This window comes from Acinonyx jubatus, chromosome B1 (genome assembly GCF_027475565.1).
Source record: "Acinonyx jubatus isolate Ajub_Pintada_27869175 chromosome B1, VMU_Ajub_asm_v1.0, whole genome shotgun sequence".
Classification (NCBI taxonomy): Eukaryota; Metazoa; Chordata; class Mammalia; order Carnivora; family Felidae; genus Acinonyx; species Acinonyx jubatus.
In genome coordinates this window covers 34,087,689-34,110,866 of record NC_069382.1, presented here as the reverse complement: position 1 = coordinate 34,110,866, position 23,178 = coordinate 34,087,689, and the positions used below count along the sequence as shown (strand labels likewise).

General features: G+C 52.1%; 1 protein-coding gene and 1 long non-coding RNA gene across 10 annotated transcripts in view; one reads left to right on the top strand and one right to left on the bottom strand.

Annotated features, from left to right (window-relative positions):
- Window positions 1-15,945, top strand: part of RHOBTB2 (Rho related BTB domain containing 2) — a 28,529-nt gene extending 12,584 nt beyond the window's left edge. For all 4 annotated transcript variants that reach the window (XM_053216423.1, XM_027077400.2, XM_053216424.1 and 1 more), the window contains 9 exons: window positions 1,822-2,023; window positions 2,703-2,806; window positions 3,326-3,511; window positions 4,140-5,161; window positions 5,469-5,587; window positions 7,240-7,390; window positions 10,878-10,966; window positions 11,787-11,892; window positions 13,200-15,945. In XM_053216423.1, coding sequence (XP_053072398.1) covers window positions 1,822-2,023; window positions 2,703-2,806; window positions 3,326-3,511; window positions 4,140-5,161; window positions 5,469-5,587; window positions 7,240-7,390; window positions 10,878-10,966; window positions 11,787-11,892; window positions 13,200-13,417 — 2,197 coding nt within the window. In that variant the 3' untranslated portion in view covers window positions 13,418-15,945. The remainder of the gene's footprint in view (window positions 1-1,821; window positions 2,024-2,702; window positions 2,807-3,325; window positions 3,512-4,139; window positions 5,162-5,468; window positions 5,588-7,239; window positions 7,391-10,877; window positions 10,967-11,786; window positions 11,893-13,199) is intronic.
- LOC113604688 (uncharacterized) overlaps window positions 15,879-23,178 on the bottom strand; it is a 57,251-nt gene continuing 49,951 nt past the window's right edge. For 4 of the 6 annotated variants that reach the window (XR_008295953.1, XR_008295952.1, XR_008295955.1 and 1 more), the window contains one exon: window positions 16,077-16,326. This is a non-coding gene — a long non-coding RNA (uncharacterized LOC113604688). Of the gene's footprint in view, window positions 16,010-16,076; window positions 22,934-23,178 lie in introns of those variants that run through there. The other 2 variants (XR_008295954.1, XR_008295956.1) reach the window with 2 other exon arrangements.

The following is a 23,178-nucleotide window of genomic DNA, read 5'->3' as shown; positions in this document are numbered from 1 at the left end:
GTGGGGTTCCTGGTCCTCAGCTCAGGAGAGAGCAGGGCGGAGGCAAGGTGGTGGTTAGAATAATGGCTGCCCCTGAGGAGGGTGAGGTGGGTAGAGGAGGCAGGAATCCTGCTGTGGAGAGCGGGGAGGGACTGCATGGAGACCCCTTGTTGTTTAGAGTCCAGTTCCTGTAAAATTCCAAGAAGGAGGGGGTGCTTGTCTCATTGAAAAGTCCTTGCTGCACTTTTTGCTTAGGTTGCTGAGATGTATCTACTCGCGCAAATCCCAGTTGCCATCGTTACTTGGATATTTCAGTTCTGCATTCCTGCAGGCTGGCATCCAGTTACAGCCCGGCAGGAATGGAGCTGCTTTGTTGCTGCTGGTGGCCTTGCTCTCTTGCTGGATGGCTCAGCAGTGAGGGCACCTGGACTGCCTCCAGGACTCTTATGAGCTCAGCCTTCCTTGGCCTAGGAAGGAGTCCTCTAGTGTGCTCCAGCCCCCGGCTGACTTCGTGCACCCAGGGACTGTGAGCAGGCCAGTGACCTAGGTGAAACTGAGTTTCCTAATAATGCCTGCCTTGCCCAACCCCATCCCCCTCCCCTCTCCCCTTTCAGGAGAGTAGATACCACTGGGCGACGGCCACCCAAAGCCCCCTAAGCCCTCAAGCTGAGGGGCCCTTCCTGGTGACAGCTTTTAAACACTGATAGGACACTTCGACTACCAAAGGGCATTCTGTTTGTTAATTTGAGCCATCCCTCTCTGTGGGTGGATAAGCCCTCCCTCTGTGCCCAACACAGAAGGAAACCGAGGCAAGCATTTGCTTGGACATTCAGGTCCAAGTTTCTGGTCCTCTGCGTCTCCCAGCAGTCCCATCACCCATGCAGCCAACTGAGCGAGCACTCTTCCAGGAGCGCCAGCTGTCTGGGGGCTTCCAGCCTGGGAGCCCTCCTCTCTAGGAATGGGGAGTGTGGAAGGGGGCGTATCTCCCTTTCCCTGAGGCTGCCTCAGGTGCTTACAGGGCACACCTGAGTACGGGTGGCCAGGCCCCCTGACCATGGAGTATACAGTCACAGGCCCATGTTGATCCCCTCTGCCATCTCAAAACTGGGCCTGCAGCCGCGCGAGCCATCCAGGCAACATGACAGGCCCAGAGGAGGGGAGGGGAGGCCCACGGGCTGCCCAGGTGCGTCCAGGAGCCTCTCCAACCCAGAGGGACTGGGAAGAAAAACTCTGGCATCTCCCTGAAAGAGGCTGAGGACTAGCGTTGAAGGGGAGCCACAGACAAGCCAGGGTTTGAAAACCTACCACCAGGGAGGGAGACAGGCAAAAGTGGAGGCCAGGAGAGCTGCCACCCAGCTTTGACAAGTCCATTAAATTTTAAAGTGGCCCTACCCTCAGGCATGCTGGGAAGGGGTGGGGACCTGGCCGGGACTCTGCTTCTCTCAGCTGTTTGTTGTTTTGCTGCCTAGAGGAGGAGAGCGGATGATGAGTGCGCTTCCCAGGCGGACTCTCCTCTTCCTGGGAGAGTGGGGACAGGCCCGAGGCAGGTTCTGCCTAGGGTTCTCTCACAGGCCTCCCCCAGCCAGGAGCCCAGCGGGAGGATGGTGGCAACAGGAGGCAGACCAGTGGTTGATGTGGTGGAACCACTCCTCTCGGCCTGAATGGGCCCCCCGTTTCTTAGGCCCCACAGAACTATTGCCCAGATGGCTGCCTGCTCCTTTCTCTCCCTCTCTGCTCAAATGCTGGCAGAGGGGCCGGTCCCGGCTGAGGAGAGCTGCTGGCCCTGGCCTGCAGGGGGCTGGTGTGTGGAGCCACCTTGACCACTATGCTCCTGTTCCTCAGGTCCCAATTAATGGATTCTGACATGGATTATGAAAGGCCAAACGTAGAGACCATCAAGTGCGTTGTGGTGGGAGACAACGCGGTGGGCAAGACCAGGCTCATCTGTGCCCGGGCCTGCAATGCCACGCTCACCCAGTACCAGCTGCTTGCCACCCATGTGCCCACGGTTTGGGCCATCGACCAGTATCGGGTGTGCCAGGAGGTAAGGCTGCAAGGCCACTTGGCTGGGGGTCCCACCCTGCGTATCTGGGCTTCTTCCCAAACCATGGCTCAGTGTCTCCAAACTCGGCCGGGCCTGTGCTCAGCTCACGGAGGCCCCCGGGGATGGGGTGGAGGCAGCTGAAGAGGAAGGAGCCCCTGGAGAAAGGTCTGAGGTGAGCCCACCCCAGCGAAGGGATCCTTAATCATCTGGGGTTTGCGTGGCCAGGCTGGTGCCTAAGACCCAAGCTTTGCCTGGGACGCAGCATCTTGTATAATCACAGCCCCCAGTAATGGGGAGCACTGAGGGGAGGGAGGCGTTGGAGAGCTGAGGGCAGAGAGGAAGAGAGAAGCTGTCGGCCAAGACCAAAATCAGAGGCTTGTTATTTGCAGGTAAAGCTGGGAACGGGGCAGGCCCCCTTCCACACCATGACAGTCGGCCCTCTTAGAGTCCCTTCCCGGCTGGCCGGCTTAGAGGCCGCTCTTGCCATTGAGTCTGCAGAGGTGGCCCCTGGATATAGTGCTGGGCAGGACACACAGACAGAGGTATTAGCTCTGTCCCTCCACCCCCATGCTGTCTGGGACCCTCAGGGCTGAGTTGGCACCAGCCTGAGCTGACTTGTGGGGGGCCCCTAGAACTATTGCCCTCGATTCCCACTCCTCTCCCCTGGCCCACCCCACAGGTGCTGGAACGCTCCAGAGATGTGGTAGATGATGTCAGCGTCTCCCTCCGCCTCTGGGACACCTTTGGAGACCACCACAAAGACCGCCGCTTTGCTTATGGGAGGTAGGTAAGGCCTCTGGTTGCCTACAGGAAGCCAAGTGGGTAGGTTTTCTCTGCTTTCCCAAGGAGGGAGTAACACTGTGGAATTTAACCTGGGAGGAGGGAGCAGAGAAAACAGCATGGCAAACCCTCACAGGGGAGGCAGCCCGGGCTGGTGGAAGGAGCTGGATTTGGAGTCAGGAGGCCAGGTTAGACTCTGAGCCCTGCTACCTATCAGCTCTGTGACTATGAGCAATTAGGGGAACTGTTCTAAATGATTTTCTCAGCCATGGTTTGTGAAATGGTAATTTCTAAACTGTAAGATAGCTGTGAGGTCAAAACGAAGGTTTTTGAAAGCTCTCAAATGCTACCTTAGAAGTGCTGTCATAATGCATTCTGTGTAAAGTCATGTGAGCAGATACATATGACAGATGTGGGACTGTAGCATAGGGGTGGGATGGGTATGTGTGTTCTCCCTTCTTCCAGGAGCAGGTAACCTACCACTAGCTTTCTCTGCCCGTAACCTCACTCTGCCGCCCCCAGATCCGATGTGGTGGTTCTGTGCTTCTCCATTGCCAACCCCAATTCCCTCCACCATGTCAAGACCATGTGGTACCCAGAAATCAAGCACTTCTGCCCCCGAGCACCTGTCATCTTGGTGGGCTGCCAGCTGGACCTGCGCTATGCTGACCTGGAGGCCGTCAATAGGGCCAGGCGACCCTTGGCTAGGTGAGGGGTGTGGGTGCCCAGGGAGGGGGAAGAGGAAGACAGAGGGAGGGGGTGCATCTCCATGGCTCCCTGTTCAGCTCTGATGGAATCCACTCAGCCTCACACCTTACCCTCCATTTGAAGCAAGCCATATAGGGGGCCAGAAAGAGTTCCCATTCATTTATTCATTCATTCATCCATCCATTCATTTATTCATTCATCTCTTATACCTTGTGTGGGTAATACTGGGCTAAGCACTATGGGAGAGAAGGTGAAAAAGAGGTAGTCTTTGCATGAAAGGGACTTATGATCATGCTGAGAGATGAACTCGATGTTTGAACATGTTAAAAACCAATGTGGAACATTGCATGCTCATTGCCAGAAGTTTCTGGCAGCGGGTGGGATGGGGGCTCTGGCAGAAATACGGAAGCCTTCTTGCAAGAAGAGGGGATTGGAAGGGGACTTGAAGGACTAGTAAGATTTGACTAGACAGAGGAGGAAAGGGCAGGAGTGGGGCAGAGACAGATCTTGAGCAGAGACTCTCCAGCCCCCTGGAGAACAGGCAGGCTCTGGAGAGCTGCCTCTCCCTGCCCCGCCCCTCCTCTCTTCCCCCACCAACATGTTTAGTTTTCCTTCTTGAACCTCCCAGGCCCATCAAGCCCAATGAGATCCTTCCCCCAGAGAAGGGTCGGGAGGTAGCCAAGGAGCTGGGCATCCCCTACTACGAGACCAGCGTGGTGGCCCAGTTCGGCATCAAGGACGTCTTTGACAACGCCATCCGCGCCGCACTCATCTCCCGCCGGCACCTGCAGTTCTGGAAATCCCACCTCCGCAATGTGCAGCGGCCTCTGCTGCAGGCGCCCTTCTTGCCTCCCAAGCCGCCTCCCCCCATCATCGTGGTGCCAGATCCCCCCTCCAGCAGCGAGGAGTGCCCCGCCCACCTCCTGGAGGACCCGCTGTGCGCGGATGTCATACTGGTGCTGCAGGAGCGGGTGCGCATCTTTGCCCACAAGATCTACCTCTCCACCTCCTCCTCCAAGTTCTACGACCTGTTCCTCATGGACCTGAGTGAGGGGGAGCTGGGGGGCCCCTCGGGGCCAGGGGGCCCCCGCCCAGAGGACCACCGGGGTCACCCTGATCACCACCACCACCATCACCACCACCACCACCATGGCCGGGACTTTCTGCTTCGGGCGGCCAGCTTTGACGTATGCGAAAGCGTGGAGGAGGGCGGGGGCTCCGGTCCCGCTGGGCTCCGCGCCTCAACCAGCGATGGGATCTTGCGGGGCAATGGAACAGGGTATCTGCCAGGGAGGGGTCGAGTACTGTCTTCCTGGAGCCGAGCTTTTGTGAGCATCCAGGAAGAGATGGCTGAAGATCCTCTGACCTACAAATCCCGGCTGATGGTGGTGGTAAAAATGGACAACTCCATCCAGCCGGGGCCCTTCCGGGCTGTTCTCAAGTACCTGTACACCGGGGAGCTGGATGAGAACGAGCGGGACCTCATGCACATCGCCCACATTGCTGAACTGCTTGAGGTCTTTGATTTACGCATGATGGTGGCCAACATTCTCAACAATGAGGCCTTCATGAACCAAGAGATCACTAAGGCCTTCCATGTCCGTCGGACCAACCGGGTTAAGGAGTGCTTGGCAAAAGGCACCTTCTCAGGTACGGATTGTGCTTAGGAACTGACTGCCAGAAGGCAGGGAAGTTCCCTCCAGTTTGCCTTCTCAAGAGTCCAGGTTGGTCTGATTAGCATTCTGAGTCATTCATCTCAGCTGCTGATGTCCTGGAGATGTGGTGGCTCTTCTCCTGAAGCCTAGTCCCCCAAGCCTGAGAGCTTGGTCACATAGCACTCCACAGCCGTGGCTTCGGAAGGAAGTGGGTTGTCTGGGCATGGTGGCAATCTTTGGGGTTGGTTGTCCCACATTCTTTCACCACATCCTCACGTGATGCCTCTTCTCCTCCTGGACAGATGTGACTTTCATCCTGGATGATGGCACCATCAGCGCCCATAAGCCCCTGTTGATTTCTAGCTGTGACTGGATGGCTGCCATGTTTGGGGGGCCATTTGTGGAGAGTTCCACCAGGGAGGTAAGGCCAGGATGGGACTGGGTGGGAGGGAGAGCCAGACCTACACACTTCGCACCTGAGGCAGCTGCTATTTATTGGTACTTTCTTCGGCACCGACTGTGTGCTTGCTAACCGCTGAGTGACCAACTCCAGAGACGTTTATGAGATGGTTCCCATAGCCAAGGATTTTACGATATATTAGGGAATTATAGTAACATCTTCACTCTATGGTTTAGAAGGCACTTTTGATACATTATCTCCTGTATCACCTCACACATATGGCATAGTGTTCCCACTTTATAGGGAAAGTGAGGCCCTTGAGGAGTTCAGCGTCTGGTACAAAGTTATGTAAGTAGAAAGGAGAGGTTCGGACTTCGAGACTTCCAATTCCTTGGCTCTATACATTGTATTTTGCTTTCTCCCTAACACATGTGAACCAACTGGAAAAAGTTCTGTGTGTCCTAAAATGAATCCATTATTTTTTTTAAGGTTTATTTTTTTTATTTTTGAGAGAGAAGAGGGAGAGAGCATGTGTGTGAGAGGGCAGGGGAGGGGCAGAGAGAGAGGGGGACAGAGAAACTGAAGCAGGCTCCGTCTTGACAGCAGAGAGCCCATGTGGGGCTCGAACTCACAAACGGTGAGATCATGACCTGAGCCAAAGTTGGACGCTTAACCGACTCAGCCACCCAGGCGCCCCTTCTCTATTTTCTTTAAGCTCCCGTACCGTTAATTGTCCATCACTCAGCCTCGCAGTTAACAAGGTACAAGTTTGTGCAACCGCACGAGGTTCGGAGTATCCACAGTTTTCTCGACTGGTCTGGGATTTCTTTCAAGTGTGGGGACTGGGTCTTGCACTTGCGCCAAATCGTCCCCACCCCACCCCACCCCCCATCCACACTGGTCCCTCAGTAGAGCTCACCAAACACTTGAGCGAAAGACTGCACTAGGACTAACACAGCATAGTGTCCTGTGACACAGAATAGGAATTTCTTAACATTTCTGGGAAGGAAGCCCTTCCGGAAGGCTAAGTGGAGGGATTGAGATGTGAGTTGGTCTCTGAACCTTGAAGCGTGAGTGGGATTGGCTTCTGTGAGTGTGAGACCAGGCGCTCCCCGGAGCCCCAGGGGCAGCCAGCCCTGCACACTTCTGGGTACCATAGAAGCAGCTTCAAAGCTCCAAACGATTTGCACGCCGCCTGGGGAGACTTGTGCCTGATGAGAAAGCAGTTTTTGTTGCAGCACTGCTCTGAAGAGATCCCAGGGGCCCAAAGCAGCCTCTTCAGGCAGCCAGAGAGAAGCCGATCCCACTCGCACTGCCCTCTGCAAGGCCAGGAGGGGCTGGGGTGTGGGTTCAGGTGAAAGGAAGGATTCCTTCAAACACCTTCCAAGCCAGCATGGCTTTGGAAGCATGCCAGTGAGAATCTAGTTCCTTTTAAAAGCTGTCAGAGCCCTGCTCACTGGTGCTGTCAGCACATGGGCTCCGTGCAGGGTTTTGCTCTGGGATGCAGGCCTTTGAGGGCTTCCCGAGTCGGTACGGGGGCAGCGGCGGGATGGCTGGCCAGCCTGGGGAGCCCGGCCCGTGTGGGCCAGGGCCTTTTCAGTTTCTCAGACCTGAGTTCCTCCTTCCCAAAAGCTGGACCTTACTGAGGCCCTCTGTCTTCCTTCCCCCTGCAGGTGGTATTTCCCTACACGAGCAAGAGCTGCATGAGGGCAGTGCTGGAATACCTCTACACGGGCATGTTCACCTCCAGTCCCGACCTGGACGACATGAAGCTCATCATCTTGGCCAACCGCCTCTGCCTGCCACACTTGGTTGCCCTCACAGGTACGAGAGGATCTCCCTGGGGGAGAAGCCAGGGAAACCCCCAGAAGTCATTATTTCTTCTCTCGCCTGTATCCTCCCAAGGGACAGGCTGCTAGCACCAAGGGAATGTGTTTACACCCAGTGAAATATGTCGATGCGTATTGGGGTTTGGAGAGGACACAGATGTAAAGAAGTGAGAGAGACGTGCTTGGTGGTGTCACGTTGTAGGCTCTCCGCGAAGGGTTTTGGGCCCAACCGTCTTGTCTCCGGCAGATGACAGCGCCTGGTGTTCTCCCAGCTGGGTCTCACTCTGGCAAGCTCAAGTCAAGAGGAATAGAACGCAGTTCCTCACTCCCCATCCCCTCTTGGGTCCTCCTCCTCCTCCTCTGCCTTCTTTCTTTTCTCTTCTCTTCCTTCTTCTCTTCCTTCTCCTTCTCTTCCACCTTCGCTTTCTGGTTCTTCTCCCAGAAACAGACAATAAACATTGACCTGCCTAGTTCCTTGAAAGACCATGAGAGCTCAGCTTTTAGAAAAGGCCAAATGCAGAGGTCCTCGGGATGGAGCAGGGCCTGAGGCAACAGGGACACTGAGCAGCAGGCTGTTGGGAGCCAAGGGGCTGCAGGACAGGAATGGTCCAGATGAAGGGGGTCTGGGGCCAGTGATGCAAGCAGGCAGAAGGCTCCCATTGAGGTTGGAACTGGCATTTGTGCTGTGTTGGTGTTGGTGTTGGTGCCTGTGCTGGTGTTGATATCGGGGTTCATGTTCTTGGGCAGGTCAAGGGGCAGAGAGCAGGGCCTAAGATATTGAGCTGAGATTAAGGGAAGGACCTAGCATTAGAGCTGCTGGGGCACTGTACAGGTGATGAAGACTGGGACTTACAGATGAGGAAAACAGCAAAACCGTGATGAGAAATTAGTTATAAATAAGATGGGGCTTGGTCGTAGGGAGAAGGAAGAAATCGCCGATCAGAATTGGAATGTTAGGGGCGCCTGGGTGGCTCAGTCGGTTAAGCGTCAGACTTCGGCTCAGGTCATGATCTCGCGGTTCGTGAGTTCGAGCCCCACATCGGGCTCTGTGCTGACAGCTCAGAGCCTGGAGCCTGCTTCCGATTCTGTGTCTCCCTCTCTCTCTGCCTCTCCCCTGCTCATGGTCTGTCTCTCTCTGTCTCTCAATGATAAATAAACGTTAAAAAAAAAAAAAAAAGAATTGGAATGTTAGTTGGGAGCCTAGTGGGAGACACAGAGGGCTTTAGGGTGGGGAGCAAGAGAGAGGCTTCTAAAGATCACAGCTGAAACAGTAAGTCCACCAGGACTGCCTGTGAAAAGAGGTGTGGTCTTCACAGAGCACAGACAGCTCCCGAACTCTTGGACCAAGTAATTCAACTTTTTTGAAAGACTATCTCCAAAGAAATGACCCAAAGGCAAAATATGTATAAAGATATTTCTGTAAGTTTGCCGTATCATGGTGGGCAATCAGAAACAAGTGAGCCATCAAAAATATTACACTGCACTGCCACATGGGAAGGCTTGTAGAAAATACCGTTGAATGACTCGTCCTGGGAAATGGCCCATAAACACTACAAAACATACAAGCATGTGTTGTGTATGTACCTTGTCATGGATTAGCAGCAAGTGTTGAGCGTGGTACAGTTGGTGATGCTTTATGTTTCATGAGGTATGCTTTCTATGAAGTTATTAATTCAAGCTTAAAACTTCTTATTGTTCAGTATAACACAAATACATGAACTATATGTTTAGCTTCATGAATTATTATAGACTCAAATGACCCATATCAGGAGCTAGGCCCTTGCCAGCCACAGCAGAAGCCCGCTGCCTGTCCACCCGAGTGCTGGGTCCTTCTCCCTCCTCAGGATTAACACTTTACCTATCAGTCTTTTGTAGGGTATTTTTTATGGCCTCACTGCCTTACTCTTCATAGTTTTATCTTCTAAGTGTGCACCCTTAAACACTATAGCATGGTCTTATTTTTTATATGCCTTTTAAGTTTCTTCTAATCTAAAGGTTCCTTGTCCATGATTTTTTTCCCCCCTTGCAACTTATCTATTGGGAAAAGCCCACTGATGTTCTAGAAAATCTAGATTTCACTGATTGGTCATTGGTTCTAGAGGCTAGATTAGATTCGTATTCAATTTTCTTTTGCTAAAACTACTTCATAGGTTGTTTTTGTTTTGTTTGTCTGTTTGTTTGTTAAGATTTTATCTTTAAGTAATCTCTACACCCAACGTGGCGTTCGAACTCACAACCCCAAGATCAAGAGTCACATGCTCCACTGACTGAGCCAGCCAGGTGCCCCATTTCTGTTTCTCATCAAGAAGCTTTCTCTCTTTTTGCGATGTTAGCAGCCACTGAGTGTCAATGGGTCCGCTGATTTATTAGGTGTTGTGAAATGGTAATATTCCAATTCAGGCATTCCTTCTTTATCTGTTGGAATCCTTCTAAAAGGAGAGAAGCTTCCCTCCTACTTTTTGTTTACCGAGTAGTATGGTTTCATACAGGAGGGGCAGGTGTATGCTTGACTGTTTCCTCTTCACTGACCAGATTTCAAGATACATTTGGTTCCCATCACCTTTGGAGAGTGCCCCGTTAGTTTTTATTTTTAAGGATTACTACCAACTTTTAGATTTGAATGTACTTGATCGGTTTCAAATAATTGCAGTTACTTTATTAACGCTAAAGTACTGCACCGCACCTTTTGCCAGCAGGGATCTCTTCAAGTTGGCATCGGAGTGAGCTTTCTGGTTATGTGGAATGACAAGATGTTCCAGGTTTGTTTTGTACATTTCCTGCCCTGGACCTGGAATCAGCCATTTCTCTAAGAAGTCTGCTTCTTATAGGAAATGGTATTTCCAGGCTATAATCTGTGCATGAGGGATGCCCATTACCAATGTATCATTTCGAGCTCTTGTTTCTAGGTTTTTTCCATGGACTGAGCTGGGAAGTATATTTTAAAGATACCTCATGAGTCTATACTGATACAGTTAAACTTCAGGATTAAGAGTGTTTACTTTTCCAATGTAAATGTTTTAACATAAAATGTAAGGTTAGTACACAATTTCTTCTAAAATCTAAATTAATACAAACACTTAGGTTTAATCCATAGTTCTAATTTGTAGTTCTTGGCAAAAGAGAGAACTCTGAGACTTACCGCCATCTCCCGTCCGTATCAATGGCTGGTTCCACTGGGGGCTTTTACCCTACATATATCAGACTACTGGGTGCGACATACGTAGTTTGAACAATTCTCTTACATGATCCTGACATCCACCTTCACTCCCCATCCCCACTGCACTGGGAAAGTCTTGCTGTAATCCCAATTTCCTCACTGGTGGGAGCAGACTTAAATTGGCTATGGCCTTTCTCGGCCTGTTGGGACTTCCACCTGGCCTCATCTCTCTTTGCCCTGCAGTGGGGTCACTGCCGGGGGGTATAAATGAGTACATATCCATTCGTGTGGTTCTTCGGCTAATTCCTGGCTGTGTGTGTCACAGAGCAGTACACAGTGACCGGGCTGATGGAAGCAACTCAGATGATGGTGGACATTGATGGAGATGTCCTTGTGTTCCTAGAACTGGCTCAGGTATGACGGCTGGGGAAGGGATCTCTCCAACATTCTTGACTCTGGGCTCTGTATGCTCATTGGCAGCGACTGGGGAAGCCTGGGAGGCGGTGGACAGGAAGGGAGCCCATTTTTAGACTTGGTTCCCTGATTCGGCAGAGCCTGTCTCATCCTTCCTGCCAGAGGATACACTCTGACATGCCGAGAGGAGAGGCTGGCCATGGCGGGAAGGGACTGAGGCATCGTGCAACCATAAGGCAGGGGAAGGAAGCCCAGTCTCGCGTGTAGACATGGTTTCAGCCTGCCTTGGGTCATTGAGGACCCTTCCTCTAATATTAGCTGCCCACCTCCTCATCCCCAAGCAAACAAGCGAAATCTCCCACTTCGGCCCTCTGAGTGTAGGAATTCTACCACCAGAAGTTAGTTGATGAAGTTGGAGTTGCGGCTCTGAGGCATTTAGACGCAGCTGGGAAGGTCAGCTCTCTAAGCCTGGGTGTCTACACCTTAATGCAGACTGCTTTGGTCCCTGACGGGAGAAGGGGGGGCATCTCTGCGGTGGGATCTAAGGAGGACGGACACGGTAGGAAGGCACCACACACAGCTGTGGATGTCCTGGATGCTGGGGGCAGGACAGAGGTGACGTGATGGTGGTGGTGGTGCCAAAGAGCGAAGTAAATGTTTTCTTACACTTTTGCATGGGTTTGCCTCTCGAGATGGGCCCTTTACAACTGCAGGGCCATTGCCTGTCTACACCAAATCTGTGGCTCTGAAGACAGCACTAGGTGTCTGTGCAGACCCTGCCCTGGGGTTCCAGCACAGATGCTCTCCTGTTTGTCCCCAGTTCCACTGTGCGTACCAGTTGGCCGACTGGTGTCTTCACCACATCTGCACCAATTACAACAACGTGTGCCGCAAGTTCCCGCGAGACATGAAGGCCATGTCCCCAGGTGAGCATCTCCCGCAGGACTTTTGCTCCACCGGTCTGCTGAAGGGGCTTCAACCTGGGTCCAGATCTCTGACTCGACCTGAGGGCATCTGATGGCTGCCCAAGATCCTTGGGCTGAACTTGACCTTGCGGGTGGGGAGCAGCCTGCAAAGGTGTATCCAGCCAAGCAGAGGGAAGCCCAGGCAAAGGGCAGGGCAGCTGGGGACGTCGAGCGATTCACTTAACTTCTCTGGGCTTCTATTTCTCATGAGTACAAAGAGGGTGTTGGACTTTTGGTGTTTTTCAGACTTGGGTTTTTTTGTGTGTTTTTTAGTTGTTTTGGTATTTTGGTATTTCAGACTTGATTTTTTTTTTTTTCCAGAGTTGGTATTTTTCAGACAAGACTCCACAATAAGAAATGCATTTTATGTTGGGAGCTGGTACACATATAAAAAACTATACAAATCGTTTTTAAATGCTGCTCATGACCCACCACGTTGATTTCACAACCTAGAAAGGGCACAGCTTGGACAACACAGGTCCTGGTATCCTCTGAGGTCCCTGCGGTCCTACCTCTGCTTAATGAATATCTCGAAGTCCTGGTGCCCGAAAGGAATTGCCCGAGCCCCGGGGAGAGATGTTTTGGCCTCCCCAGGTTCCTGCCAGCCATTTCTTCAGGTCTCCACTGGGCACCCTCCACGCTGTGGTGCCCTCATCCCTGCCGCCAGGCTGTCCCTGCACCCTCCCGTCCTCCTACCCTTGGTCTCTCCTTTGCACCCTTGTGGCATTTTCTGTGTAGGGCACAGCTCCAGCCACATCACTGCCCTGGTCTAAACCTTGCATGCCCCCTCACGCCTTCCAGGATCAGTCCGAACCCCTCAGCCTAGCCTTTCCTTTAAAGGCTGACCCTCTTTGTACTCCTGCAGCCCTCCCTCCCGATGCTTCCCTCAGAACCCAGCTCCACCAACTACCTGTGCCATGCCCAGCACCCTGCTGCCCTCCTCCCTCCTCGTGCTCCATCCCAGCCTGGTTCATTGCCAGGGCATGTGAAGCCCATCTGGGTGTGCCCTCTGCCTTTAAAGTGCAGCATAGTGGAAGGACCTTTTCCCAACGCTGTCGGCCCCACTGCTGGCATTGACTTTCTTCAGGAAGCCCTGCACCTGCACCGGGGGCTCTGAAGGCAGGGCTGATTACCCGGATGGGGGCCGCTGCAAGTCCCCATGGCAGTGTGGGGGCCGCCGCGGGCATCCCTTGGACACCCTCCATGCCCCAGCCCTCCTCTCTCCCCTTCTCCTGCCCTCTAACTACGGCCCTACTGTTCTGCTCCAGAAAACCAGGAGTATTTTGAGAAGCACCGGTGGCCGCCTGTCTGGTACCTAAAGGAAGAAGATCACTACCAGCGGGCACGGAAGGAACGTGAGAAGGAGGACTATCTCCACCTGAAACGGCAGCCCAAGCGGCGGTGGCTGTTCTGGAACAGTCCGTCCTCACCGTCCTCTTCTGCGGCCTCCTCGTCGTCCCCATCTTCCTCCTCGGCTGTGGTCTGAGACGCTGCCACCCTCTCCTGATCCCACTGCTGTTCTCCCCACTCGCCTTCGCCCCTCTGCTCTTCTGCATCGCCCCCTCCACCTCCCAGGGACAAGGGGACCCGCGTAACCAGGACCCTAAGGGCAGGGCTGTTCTCACCAGCCAACACAGCTCAGCAAGAGAGGAGGGGGGCCTTGTGGATCAGGACAGGGACCCCTGCGGGGGTCCCCAGTTCCAAAGCAGGGCAGGAGGCGGACGATTGCTGGGAGGTGGGGAGCAGGGAAGGAATGGAGAGCTCTGGCATCTGACTCTGGGTTGGAGAACGCTGGCACCCGAGCGAAACTCTCCCGGCCATGAGGCTATGTGTCTTGGTCTGCGGAGGCGGCCCCCTCCCAGGACGCGGCAGCGCGCAGGGAAGGTCCTGTCTCTCTTGGCCACTTTTTTCCATCAATGGACCTGAGGGTTGCAGATGTTTTGTGGGCATTTCCACACGGCGCCTACTCAGATCCTCACTGGAGAAGTCAGGGTAGAAATTAAGCCTTCAGCCCAACTCCAGGCTTCCACATCCTGGGGTGCAGCTGCCAAGGCCACAGGTGGAAGGCTTGCACTCTGCAGCCATCCTGCCCTCCCTAGGCGGTAGGCATCTGGGCCTGATAAAGGATGGCAGAGACTGTTCAGAGCTTCAGGCCTCAGAGCCGTGCCTCTTGGTGCAGTGGGAAACCTCTCCCTCCCCCATCCCTCCCCACTCAGATCCTGAGGTGGGAACCAAAGGAAACAGCTGGGACAGGGGGAGAGGAAAACGTGGGTGGTGGGGTCTGGGTGCAGCAACCCCAGGCTCTCCTGGGCTCCTCCTCCTGCCTCTGGTTAGCATGGCTTCTTAGCACGGTGGGGCCAAATTAGCAAAAACAAAAAAACAAACCCCCAAACAACAACAAAATCACCACCAACCAAAACACTTTAGCCTCTCTATTCCCTCAAAGGAAGAAAAATACAAGAAGATCCTGTATAGCTTACGCACAGGGGCCTCCATGTTTGATGACATAGAAGTTTAGGTTGTGGAATTGATTCAGTGCCTGTCAGGCAAGGACTTGTCCCCGGCTGTGACTGAGGATGCCCTGGCCCTGCAGGCTTGCTCAGAGGACAGCAAAAGTTCTGACTTAACATGCTGGGATTGAGGCTTCAGGGGCAGGGGCGGGGTGGTCTCAGGGCTCAAACGTGGCATTGGACCCCTACTTTGCCCATCTTGAGAATCAGTTATCCCCCTCGACTTCAGAGAGTGACTTCACAGGATGTGAATGTGTTGGGGGTCAAAGGTCAGGGGAAAGGACACCAACTTGGAGAATAGGAGTCCCTGTAATGAAGGAGCACAGGACATAACCTCACTTAGTGGTGGTTTGGGGTAAAAGGGAAGGAGGGGGCAAAGCAAGGTCAGTCCCAGGAAGAGAGGGACAAGACTGGAGGATTGTGGGGGTTAAGACAGCAGCTTGCAGCTCCATGGGGAAAAGCTGGGCCACAATTGACCTCTCCCTATTTCGTGATCCTGACCCATATTTCACCCCCCACACCATTTTTAGACTTAAAAGTCAGAGTCCCGCTGATGATGGGTGGAACCCTGGGGTGGGCTCCACCAGCAAGACCCTGGCTTTAGGTCTGGGATCAAGCAAACCCAGAAACCGAGGAAAAGTCTGCAACAGCTTTGTGGTGCCAAGACCTAGAGATCTGATGGTAAGTCATCAGGAGAAGAAGCAGGACGTGGCTGGTCTGGAGTGGCCATGACCTCTGTTGTCTGAGCTGCAGACTTCTCCAGAGCCATGGCTGCCTCCCCTTCTCTAAGCTGGCTGGCTGGCAAGCCAGACCTGTGCTCCTGCCTGCTGAGTTCTCACCCTTGGCTTCAGGGCGAGGTTGACTTGATGAGCCAACGAGCAGGGGCAGGAGGGAGTGTGCAAGGGGGATGCAACTCTGCACCTTGGCTCTTGGGAGAGGGGAGCCAGAGGTGGGGCCCGGGGCCTCCCAGGAACTCTTGATGAGAGGGAGGACAGAGACCTCACGTCCAAGGGGAGGGGAAATGGGTGTCTGTGAGCTTGCAGGGCTGAGCAGTGTGGCCCACTGATGAGGATGCAGGAAGGCCAAGGGGAGGGAAAGTCAGGGTGGCCCAGGAGGTGCAGGAAGCCCACAGCAGAGGAGCCACAGGACCACCCCAGCAACCAGGGTGGGCTCACCCCTCAGGGACCCGCTGCCTCTTCCTAGCTGCTCTGTGGGAACCCAGCAGGCCCAGGGGCAAGCCAGAGATGCCACCTGGGGAGGCTTGGGGGAGCCAGACCAGGGCTAGTGTCCTCCCAGGGGGAAGGGAGGGAGGAGGGGCTTAATTCCAGTCCCCCAGGAGACAGGAAGGGCAAGTCACAAGAACACACACCCCTGTACTTGTGTCACTCAAAGCTGCTTTAGTGGAGACTGGGAGGGTGGGGGAGAAAAAACACACACACCTCTTTTTATATAAGGTTTCATATTTAATTTGGTCATGAATTCATAAATACATGAGTATTTTGTACCTGATGGCCTTCCTTGTATTGTTTGATATTGTCCAACAACCTCTTCAAAGGTGGCACCTTCCCCTGGAGAGAAGCACGAAAGAACACCAATCACTAATGAAACACGTATCAAGTGCCTATTGAGCGCCAAGTGCCATTTGGACTGGATCGGCTTCGTCCTGTGACGCAGCTTACCTTAAATGAGTAAGCATGACAAACACTGATGAGGCTAATCCTTTGGATGGGCGCTCAAGTCCTCTTGGGAAAGGGACAGGTGAGCTGAACCTTGACTGACAAAAATTCCTGGCTCCTCCTGAAGATACAGTGCCCCACACAGAAGGGACAGCAGAGGCAGGAAACACTCGCGTCTTTCAGGAAAGGGAAGGGACAGGGCGGGGCCTCTGGAAGGAAGTGGGAGAGAGACAAACAGCAAGGCTGTGAGGGTTGTGCCCCCACAGAACTCTACTAGAACACCGAGACCCTGAAAGTGCCCGGACGTTCAGGCGATTCCAGTTTGGGTCCAGCCATACCAGTCTGGGGACACACAGACCTTTGAGATGGAAAAAACCAAGAGCCCCAAGCATGACTTCTATAACATTATCCCGCCATGACTGGAATATAGATATGCTGGAAGGACTGGAGAAGGAAAATGGGGCTGAAGGGTTACTCCTGTGACCTGCAGTGACACATGACATAGAACCTATTTGCCGCTCAGATCTAACCCATCCCCCAGCCCCACCCATCCATAGGTGAGAAGGCGGCCCACGCCTGACTGCCCTCAGTGTGTTTGGGAGCACCCAAACACAGGGCTGCATGTGGATACCACTTCCCCTCACTCTCCTTACTTGGAAACATCTGCCTAGAAATAACATAAATACTCACACAGCCACAAAATTATGTTGAAAAGAGTGGGCACTTTAGAAGTTTATGGTCGTCTAATCCTGGAAAGCGCTAACTGGGTAAGAGGGAGCACCGAACCCACCAGTGCCATCCCTAGAAGTGGGCTTTTTCATCTTCCCCCTTTGTATTCCTCCTCATTTCATGGTGGCCTCCTCCCATTCAGGTGACTTGGGTAATCCAACTAATGAGTACATTTCAAAAGGTTCTTCATGCTCATATAAATCTATACAAAAATATAAAAACGGAAGATACACACCTTGTAGCCTTAATAGTTACACATAAGTAAATGCACACATCCGACATGACTGCATCTTACAATATAATAAATGCAAGTAAAACGTGCAACGCTGTTAGGAGGACAAAGTGCCACGAATTGAAAAGAATGCCACCCTAAAACAACTCGCAGTGCACATGCAAACTTGAGCAGGCATTCCTTGGAGATACTGCAGGTTCGCTTCCAGACCACCCGGATAAAGCGACGATCACAATAAAGCGAGTCAAATGAATTATTTGGTTTCCCAGTGCATCCAAAGTTATGTCTACACTATACTGTAGTCTATTGAAATGTGCAATAGCATTATGTCCAAAACGATGTATTCATTAAAAAATACCTTATTGCTAAAAAATGCTAACCATCATCCACGCTTCCAGCGAGTCATAATCTTTTTGCCGGTGGAGGGTCTTGTTGTCCCTATGTCGGTGGCTGCCGACTGATCAGGGCGGTGGTTGCTGAAGGTCGGGGTGGCTGCGGCAATTCCTGAAAATAATACAATGAAATTTGCCGTGTTGATCGAGTCTTCCGATTTCCCTGCAGCCCGCGATGCTGTTTCATAGCACTTTACTCACAACAAAACTTCTTTCAAAATTGGAGTCAAGCCTCTCAAACCCTGCCGCTGCTCTATCGATTGAGTTTATGTCATGTTCTGACCCCTCTGTTGTCATTTCAAGCATCTTCACAGCATCTCCACCAGGAGTAGCTCCCACCTCAAGAAACCATAGTCTTTGCTCATCCAGAAGGAGTAACTCCTCATCCGTTCAAGTCTGCTCACGAGACGGCGGCAATTCAGTGCCATATCCAGGCTCCTCTTCCAGTCCCGGCTCTCTCGCCGTTCCCCCCGACACACACTCACAGACACCTCCGCCACCACAGTCCAGAAGCCCTCACGGTCCTCCATGGGGGCTGCGATCGAATTCTTCCAAACTTCTGTTCATGTTGCTATTTTGACCTCTTCCTGTGAGTCACGAATGATCTTAATGGCACCTAGAATGGCGACTCCTTTCCAGAAGGTTTCAATTTACTTTGCCCAGATCCATCAGAGGAATCCCTGTCTGCGGCAGCCATAGCCTTACAACATGCATTTCTTAAATAATAAGACTTGAAAGTTGAAATGACTCCTTGACCCATGGGCTGCAGAATGGATGCTGTGTGAGCAAGCACAAAGACCACGTTCACCTCGTTGTCCATCTCCATCAGCGCTCATGGGTGACCCGTGCACTGTCAGCGAGCAGTGGACTTAAAACACTCAGTGAGCAGAAGTGTAGTCGTTCAGGCTTTGTTGTTCCATGTACCGAGCACAGGCAGAGTGGATGGATTTAGCATCATCCTTATGGGCCCTCGGCCTTCCAGAATAGTAAATGAGCACTGGCTTCACTTGAAGTCACCAGCTGCCTGTCCTTTGAAGCTTTGAAGCCAGGCATTGACTTTGCCTCTGTAGCTGTGAAAGTCCTAGGTGGCATCTTCTTCCAACAGAGGCTGCTTCACTACGTCGTAAACCTGTTGTTCAGTGTCGCCGTCCTCATGAATCACCTGAGCCGGATCTTCTGGAGAACCTGCGGCAGCTTCCACATCGGCTCCTGCTGCTTCGCCTGGCACCTTGATGTCACGGAGACAGCTTCTGTCCTCAGACCTCGTCAACCAACCTCTGCCAGCCTCAGACTTTTCTCCTGCAGCTTCCTCACCTTCTCAGCCTTCACAGAATTGAAGAGAGTCAGGGAGTGCTGGATTAGGCTTTGGTTTAACAGAATGTTGTGGCTGGTTTGATCTTCTATGCAGGCCACCCACATTTTCTCAGTAACAGCAACAGGGCTGCTTTGCTTTCTTATCATTCGTGTGTTCACCGGAAAGCACTTTTAATTTCCTTCAAGAACTTTTCCTTTGCATTCACAACCTGGCTAACTGCTCGGTGCGAGAGGCCCAGCTTTTGGTCTATCTCAGCTTTCGACGTGCCTTCCTCACTAAGCTTAATTAATCATTTCTAGCTTTTGATTTAAAGTGAGAGACATGTGACTGATACTTTCACTTCAACACTTAGAGGTCATTTTGGGGTTATTAATTGGCCTAATTTCAATAATGTTGTAAGTCAGGGAATATGGAGGTTCAGGGAGAGGAAGACAGATTGGGGAAAGGCTAGCTGGTGGACCAGTCAGAAGACACACACCATTTACTAATTGAGTTCACAATCTTATATGGGTGCAATTCGTGGCACCCCAAAATAATTACAGTAATAACATCAAACATTACTGATCATAGATCACTATAACAAAATTAGTAATAATGAAAAGGTTTTAAGTATTGCAAGAGTTATCAAAATGTGACACAGAGATACAAAGTCAGAAAATGCTATTGAAAAACTGGTACCAATAGACTTGCTCAACTCAGGGTTGCCACAAAACTTCAGTTTGTAAAAAATGAAATATCTTTGAAGTGCAATAAAGGGAAACATGGTAGAATAAGGTATGCCTATAACTATAATCCACATAGAATCTTACTGTACACATTACCACAGTTCACTTATCACACTCAACATTTCATAAAAATTATTCCAAGCACATTGAAAAAGTTCTAGAATATTCCAAGAGCTGTATGGTTTGTTTTAATTTAAATTTTAGTTATCATACAGTACAATATTGGTTTCAGGAGTAGAATTCAATAATTCATCACTTCCATACAACACCCAGTGCTCATCACAACAAGTGCATTCCTTAGTACCCATCATCCATATAGCCTATCTTCCACTCACCTCCGCTCCATTAACCCTTAGTTTGTTCTCTATCATTAAGAGTCTCTTGTGGGGACACCTGGGTGGTCCAGTTGGTTAAGCATCCAACTCTTAATTTCGACTCAGATCATGATCTCACAGACCGTGGGTTAGAGCCCCAAGTTGGGCTTTGTGCTGGGCTCTGTGCTGATGGTGCAGAGCCTGCTTGGGATTCTCTCTCTCTTTCTCTCTGCTCTTCCCCTGCTGGTGCACATGCACTAGCCTGCTTTCTCTCTCTCTGTCTCAAAAATAAATAAACATTTTAAAAAGAGTCTCTTGTGAAGAGCTGTATGCTTTTGAATTAGAATTTCTTCAAGTATTCATCAAGTATCTGCTCTTTCTTCCAGGCTGGTGTCCACTTATACTTCCCCTTCAAGTAGAAAAGGCAAAAAGGGATGCTCAGATTCTTAAAAAGAGTCTTTCCACTCAGGACACGGCAGAGCCTGTCCCGCCTTCTTCATAGATGCACTTTCTGGGGCCTACCAGGCAGTCCTGGATTCTCTGCAGTAGGGTGTTGATTGAAACATCCTGCCTGGTTTTGTTGAGCCAGGTCACCAGCATTTCATACAAGGCACCCTGCATGCCTAAAGTAAGAGCCCTGGCCGCAGGGATCTCATTGTCCTGGAGGTCCATCTGCCGCATGAGTAGGTTCCAGGAATTAAAGAACACAAGTTTGGAAAGTCATCAGAGATGAGTTTCAGCCTAGGTTGGGTGAAAGCCACAGAGACAGTGAGTTGGGACACATTTCAGAAAGGACAGATGATGTGCAGTCAAGCCTAGACCCAGTAGTGGAACCTAATGAGCTCCCCCTGCTGGTGAGCCTGCTGTTCTGCATTCCTTATGGGCATCCCATCAGCAGAAAATCAGGCCACACTGCCTGGGCCTCACCTGAGCAGGAGGCCCTGGGGGAGTCAAGGTCAACAGATAATCCTGCCCTAAGGCAGGGCTGATTCCCCATCTGGGAGGATAGATGGGTTATGGAGTGAGAAAGCAGAATGTGGTAAGAGTCAGAGGGTAGGACAGCCTGTGGGAGCAACAGGTCCTCAAAGGAGGGAAACTACATGGATCGTGAGAGGGAGGTCCCAGGACTGCACCGGCACCTGTGCACAGAGCTGACACCACACTCTGAACCTGTGCTAAGGGACGCTCAGCACCCCTGCCTGACACCTTCCATGCTCCAGAGTGCAGGGCTGTAGGGTGAAGGTGTTTCACAAGCATGAGGAAGGACATGGCTCAGCATGGCCAACCGGCCAGGGGGCTGGTCCCAATGGGCCCGGTGCCCTCATACAGCCAGCCAGAGCCCCCAGGCCACTTTAGAGAGCCAGGGTCAGTGCAGGACAGATGAGGCCTGCATCCACCCAGGACCTTATTGTGGGCAGCAAGCAGATCCTGACAGTCTCATGCCAACGGGTCCTGGAGAAACTAACTCACTCTGTCTGTGCACTTGGGGTCCACTTCACAGCCTAGAAGACAGGGGGCATTCACCTTAGCAGAGGGGAGGGCCCTCTCTGCCTCATCTCTCTCCACAAGGATGGTGGGAGGACATGGTATGGGCTGGGGCTTCAGACACTGAACAAGGAGCCCCTGGGACCTGGTGACAGGGAGGGGCATTCCAACTCTGGTGAACCCTTAGGGAAGGGAGAGAAAAAGGGGGGAGGGATGAAGTGAAAATAAACACAAAATCTCTGTTGGGTTCTGCTCTGACCAAAGCTGTATAAGCCCCCGACCCTTTCCTCCTGACTCTTGCCACTCATTCAAGATACTGACTACCTCTCTGTCCCAGCTGGGGGCCCTGAAGACCTGAGGAACCAGCTTGCCATCCTGGATGTGGTCGGGGAGCTAAGGTGAGCATGAACCTGAGACAGAGTTGGTGGTGGGCAACCTCAGGCCAGTGGTCACTGGCTCCCCATGGGCCAGGTACTGGACTCTTGATTGACACACTTGAGGTTGCTCCTGAGGGTGCAGGGACTGTCCTGGACCATCCCATCGGGCACCTGGGTACAGGCACAGGGAGGGGATCCGCAAGGGAAGGCTGGAAAGCTGAGGAGGAAGGGGGAGCAAGCTCCAGGGGCCCAGTGTCCCTGACAAGAGAGTGGGGGCAGAACAGCCTGGAGGGCCGGGTCCCCTCACTCCCCCTGTTTGGGTGGGGAGGGATCTGGGCCTGCGCGCTTCAATCCCTAGGGCCCTGTTAAGTGTTCAGAGTTGCACCTTCAGGAGCTGGGCTTCCTTTCAAGACCTACATGGAGCTTCCCTGGGCTGTAGGGGGGCCCCTGTGAAGGGGAATCTGTCCAGGTCAGGGATCAGAAGCCCCTTTGTTCCCAAGCTGAACCCCATCCTCCAGTCAGCCTTAGTGCAGGAACTTCTTGTCCCCCACCCGTTGACTGTTCCTACAATCACAGCCAGAACTGCAGTGTCAGAGAAGAACAATTACACTTTGCCCCTGAATCCAAAAAGTGGGGAAGAGACGCATCTTAAAGAGGGAAGGGGGCCTGGGATGAGGAAACTTTGGGAGCTACAAGCTTGGTCCTACTATGACTTTGTAGGCTGTGGCCACGTTTGTCCTCGTCGGCCTTCTCCTGAGTAATGAAGTGTTAAAAATGAATCTTATGATTGAATTGAAATAAAGATGAACATAAACCAGGTCATACTCTATTCAATTTTTTGCTTCATATTTCAAAAGGAAATAAATCATCAAGTGCCCTAAGAAGTGGTCTAGTGTGCCCAGTGGAAAACTCAACTGGCCAGGAGGAAAAGGTGCTGAGGAGGTGTGGGAAGGTGCCACTGCTGGGCGCAGTGTGGGGCCATGCAAAAAAAATGGACAGACAGGGGCCACTGCAGGCTCAGGGAATAGGGAGGTGCTGAGGGGATGGCAGGGCTGCATGAAACCAGGATGGAGAAAGGGGTACAAGGAAACTCGGGTCTTCTGTGGGTTAAGAGCCCCCGAGGCCCCCACATCTCACCTAGTGAGCACTTCTGACAGAACTCAGGAGAATCTTTTCCAAGAAGAGTAACCAGGTTTGCATGGACACTCCATGCCTGTGGTCCTGCTGCATGGATTTAACCGTCTCATCTAGAGACAAGGGATAAATATTTGGTGACATGTTTCCCTCACGACCCTCAATCCTTCATCACCACTCAAACCCTCTTCCACTCAGCTTGACTCAGTTGACCAAGTAATTTGAGGGAGCCATTTTCTGCAGCAACATACATGGGGCACACAAAGGACAATCACCACTCACCTGTCACTAACAGATGTATAAAAAGTACGACTCTTCATTATTTATTACATCAGGATTGGGGTGAAAAATCTGTTAG